Source organism: Echinops telfairi, unplaced genomic scaffold (genome assembly GCF_000313985.2).
Source record: "Echinops telfairi isolate 266 unplaced genomic scaffold, ASM31398v2 ScPeMD7_3533;HRSCAF=4204_0, whole genome shotgun sequence".
In the NCBI taxonomy this organism is placed as follows: Eukaryota; Metazoa; Chordata; class Mammalia; order Afrosoricida; family Tenrecidae; genus Echinops; species Echinops telfairi.
Window position 1 is genome coordinate 75650604 of NW_022107431.1, and position 4756 is coordinate 75655359.

General features: G+C 37.4%; 1 protein-coding gene across 1 annotated transcript; it reads left to right on the plus strand.

Annotated features, from left to right (window-relative positions):
* The first annotated feature begins 4174 nt into the window (after positions 1-4174).
* LOC101653068 (interferon-induced transmembrane protein 2-like) lies at positions 4175-4549 on the plus strand. The gene has a single exon (XM_045294313.1). The coding sequence runs from the start codon at positions 4175-4177 to the stop codon at positions 4547-4549; it is 375 nt and encodes a 124-aa protein (XP_045150248.1).
* The last annotated feature ends 207 nt before the right edge of the window (positions 4550-4756 follow it).

Sequence of the window (4756 nt, forward strand, 5' to 3'; positions counted from 1 at the left end):
GGGAATTTTTAAGATTCCAGTCACTGCTAACCAAAATAAGATGTAGAATATATTGTTTGTGAACTCCCTTCTGGCTTCAGCAGTCAACAAGTTAAGATAAAACAGACAGAGTGGCATGAAATCAGAATGAATGCAAACAGCAAGCACAGGGAGTAAGTGAGCTAAGGGCTTGGGGTGTTGAATGACTTGCAGGGATTTAGTTGACTAGGAATTGTGTGAATTTTAAAATGCACAAAATAGCATTTGTTCTGTAAACCTTCATCTAGTTCACAATAAAAATTTACTAAAAGAAATATAAGATACATAATGATAGAAATAATAAAACATATGAGCGTATATAAATAAAAGGAGCAGGATAGCCAAGAACAATATTACATTGCATAAAGAATTGAAAAAAAAATCCTTAAATTCAAATACCATTTTTAGGAGTTAAAAAATTAAGAATAGTTAAGGTATCATTTTCATTCCAAGTGATCTTTGAGTTTAACACAATCCACATGTAAGTTTCCACAGAAATTTCTTGTAGATTACAAAAGGTGACAAAAAATTTATATATATAAGTGTACAATGTTTTCTATAGCCCAAACTTCTTGGAAACAAACAAACTTGGAACACTTTTGCCAGCTAACATCATGATTTCTATAAATTTATTGCAACTAATACATCAGGAATTGAAGTAAGTATAAACGAATAGAACAATGGAAAAGAGTATAATTCAGAAATAGATCCTCACTTACACAAGACCACTGACTTACCACAGAGACAAATGACCATGCACAATGTTTCAATGATGGAGTCATATCAACTCAATATCATATGGAAAGCATGAAGCACACATTTTACCTAATACCATACATAGCATTTGGTACCAGATGTATAATAAACAAAATATAAAGCTAACTTTGTGAGGGTATTTTAGTACAAAGGAGATTATCTTAGAAAACTAAAGATTGGTAAAGAATTTGTAAACAGGTCATAGTAAACAAGTGTCACAAGGAAACAAAAGTTGAGAAGGACAATTCCATTTGGAATTCATAGCACTTATTAAATAACACTATACACTCATGAAGCCATTGGGTGAAAGTGGCTTGTAATTGAGTGCTAGTCCAACGATTAGTTCAAACCCACCTGGAGGCACAGCAGAAGACTTGGAATCTGCCTCAGTAAATATCATACACAAAGAACCCTAAGGAGAAGTTGTAATCTGTAATCTGTATGAGGGGGTGCCCCCCCTTCAAAATGTATTTTTTTTCAAAGCAATGTATCTCTACTTTTTTAATAAAATGACCTCATCATCTTCAGAGTACTCTCCATTACACTTAAAATTCCTTTGTCAAATCTGTGACTCCACTCTTGGAAACATTTTTTAAACTCATCTGTTTGGATAGCTGACAGCACTTCCCCCTGTTTTTTTCTTCACTTCTTCTACATAGTCACATCGCTGTCCTTTCATATCCATCTTCATTTGTGGAAACAAGAAGTCACATGGAGTGAAGTCAGATGAGTCAGGTGCATCGGCCAAGAGAGACATGCTGTTTTTTGCCAAAAATTGGTGCACTGAGATGGCTGTGTGAGCAGGAACAATTTCTTGGTGGCAAATCCATTCCCCTACGTATCACAAATCAGGCCTTTTTGGTCACATATTGTTACACAATCTTTTCAGAACCTCTAATAGAAAGCTTGATTAACAGTCTGACCTGGTGGACCGAACTCCAAATGCACTATGAGTTGACATTTTCAGCTGTTCTGGAAGTTGATGGACATCCAGAATGAGGTTTGTCATCAATCAACATTTCACCTTTTTTGAAATGATAAAACCACTCGTACACTTTAGTATTTCCTATAGCACTGTTCTTGTCAGCTGTGTTCAATCACAACTTTCTGTGGCTTTTTTCACGAGCAGGAAACATTGGTCACCACAAAAAATGAGACTCAAGCAGAACTGCGTTCATGAAAAAATTTATTGTGACCAGAGAGAAACTTCCCATGTGACTCCACTGGGTGCACTAACTCAGAGCAAGTTGACGTGTCCCCTGAAAGCTCGGCTCGCCCCGCAGAACTTTTTTCCGGGTATTTGTGTGTGTGGTGGTCATGGGGATGGTAACCCCCTCGTATGAGAGCCACAGTAATGCTTTTTTATTTTTATTTTACAAATATACTTAGCAATTTCTAAAATTAAAAAGATTAAAATGTCAACGTTATTTCAAAAGTCTTAGAAGCAATATCAACGTATACAGATGAAAGAAAACCCAGCATCTCCAACACAGAGAGAAAGAGAAACAAGACAAATGTTCCATTATCAGGAGTAAAGAATTCTAAAGATTAGAGCAGAAGTAAATGAAGTGAGAAACATAAAAACAATAGAAAAATCAACAAGACAAGAAGTTAGTTCTCGGAAAGGATGAGCACAATTAACAAATCACTGTCAACTTAAGGAAAAGAAAGAAAAATGCAAATATCAAGAATAAGAGATGAAAGTGGTTATATCACAATAGTTCCAAATGAAATAAAAACAAAATACATTACTATGAAAGACTGTACTCCAATAAATGTTATAACCTAGATAAAATCTACCCAGATTAACACAGACTAATGTAGAAAGTTTCAGCAAACCCATGACCAAAGAAGAAATAATTCTGGTCATTAAAACTCTTATGTCAAAAAAATTCCAGGGTCAGATTCAGGCATCAACTGAGAATTCTACCAAGCATTCAGAGAATAGTTGACACCAATGCTACACAAATTATTACAGGATATATAAAAGGAAAGCAAGCTCTCAAACTCATTTTATTAAATAAGCATAACCTTGGCACCAAAACCAGGCAGAGACACTCCAAAGACAGAAAAACACAGACCCAAGTCTCATAGTAACAAAAACTCTCAACAAAATGCTGACTAGTAGAAGCCAAAAATATAATAATAATAATAGTAATACATGACCAAGTGGGATTCATCCCAGGTTCCAAAAGATGGTTCAACATTATAAAAATTATATAATCAAGGTAATGCACTACATAAACAAAGCAAAAGACAAAAGCCACATGGCATAGAATATGCGCGTGACAATATTTAACACTTATTCCTGATAAAAACACTCAGCAAAATAATAATAAAAAGGGCATTTCTCAACATAATAAAGGCCACATATGCAAAATCAACAGCCAGGATCTACCTCAATGAGGCAAAACTGAAAGCATTACTCTTGAAAATGGGAACCAAATAGAGATGTCCCTGATCATCACTCACATTCAGTAATTTGTTAAAGAACACTACTAAAGAACATATTCAGTAATTTGCTAAAGATCACTACTAAGAAATCAAAAGAAATGTACATAAATGAAAAGTATACCATGTTCATGGATAGGAAGAGAGTACTGCGAAGATACCAATACGACCTAAAGAAATCTAGAATCCCAATGCCACTCCAATCCAGTTGCCAGCTTTATTCTTTTAAGAAATGGAAAAATTAATTATTAACATCATACGAGGAAGAGACTCAGGAGGAACAAAGAAATACTTAAGAAGGAAAATATACAGGATGCCTCACCTCAATCTCAGAACCTATTTCACAACCACAGTAGTCAAAAGTCTGGTCCTGGGTGAATGATAGATACATAGAACAATGGAACAGAATAGAGAACCCAAAATAAAGTTAGCCAACCCTATACTAACAACCGATCTTCCACAACGGGCCAAAACATATAACATGAAATAGTTATAATCTCTTTGACAAATGGAACTGGCATAATAGGACTTCCATCTGTATTTCCATTCATCAGACCATGTATAAAAATAAGTTCAAGATTAATCAAAGACCAAGATGTAAGTTCAAAACAACAAAGATCATAAATGAGAAAATAGGGATAAACTGAAGGGCCTTCTTTCAGGACGTAGACACATTATCAAATGTAATGGAAGAAACGCACAGTAGATGGAAAAATAGATAACAGGCCAACTCAAAAGAACGCCTATGTAGCTCAAAGACTTTGAAAGAGTAAAATGGGAACACACAGATTGGGAAACATTTTCACAATGACATAACAGACGAGAACATCTCTAAAGCTATTGTAGAACACTACAATACCTCAATAAGAAAAAAATGAATAGCCCCATTTAAAAATGAGCAAAGGGGCCTCTCCCATTCTGCAAGTCTCTATGTCCTTACACCCCGGAGATGGCTCAAGAGAAGCTCAAGATATGTGGGCTGCGGGCCCCATACCACGCCACCCCCAGGCAGTCCACCGTGATCAACATCCTGCATGAACCCCACGTGCCTGACCACATCGTCTGGTCCCTCTTCAGCGTGCTCTTCCTCAACTGCTGCTGCCTGGGCTTTGTGGCCTACACCTATTCTGTGAAGTCTAGGGACCAGAAGATGGTGGGAGACATGATTAGGGCCCCAAGCCATGCGTCCACCGCCAAGTACCTGAACATCTTCTCTACAGTCCTCGGCCTCCTGGGAATCCTTATCTTTGTCATTCTCCTTGCCACAGGCACAGTGATGAGCTTCCAAGCCTTGTCACAAATGATGGGCCAGGAAGGCCACTAGCCACTGCACCACGCTGTGTCCTGAACCTTCCAGCCCTGCCCTGCTGGACGACCTGACCCCTGGCCTGCCTGCCCCCTCCCATCCACAGCTGTTTGCGCATGTATCTCCATCTATCAGCAAGCTCAATAAAGCGTCCCGGTGTGTAATGGTGCAGTGAAAAATAAATAAATATTAAAGGAATGAGCAAAGGATGTGAAGAGAGAGTTC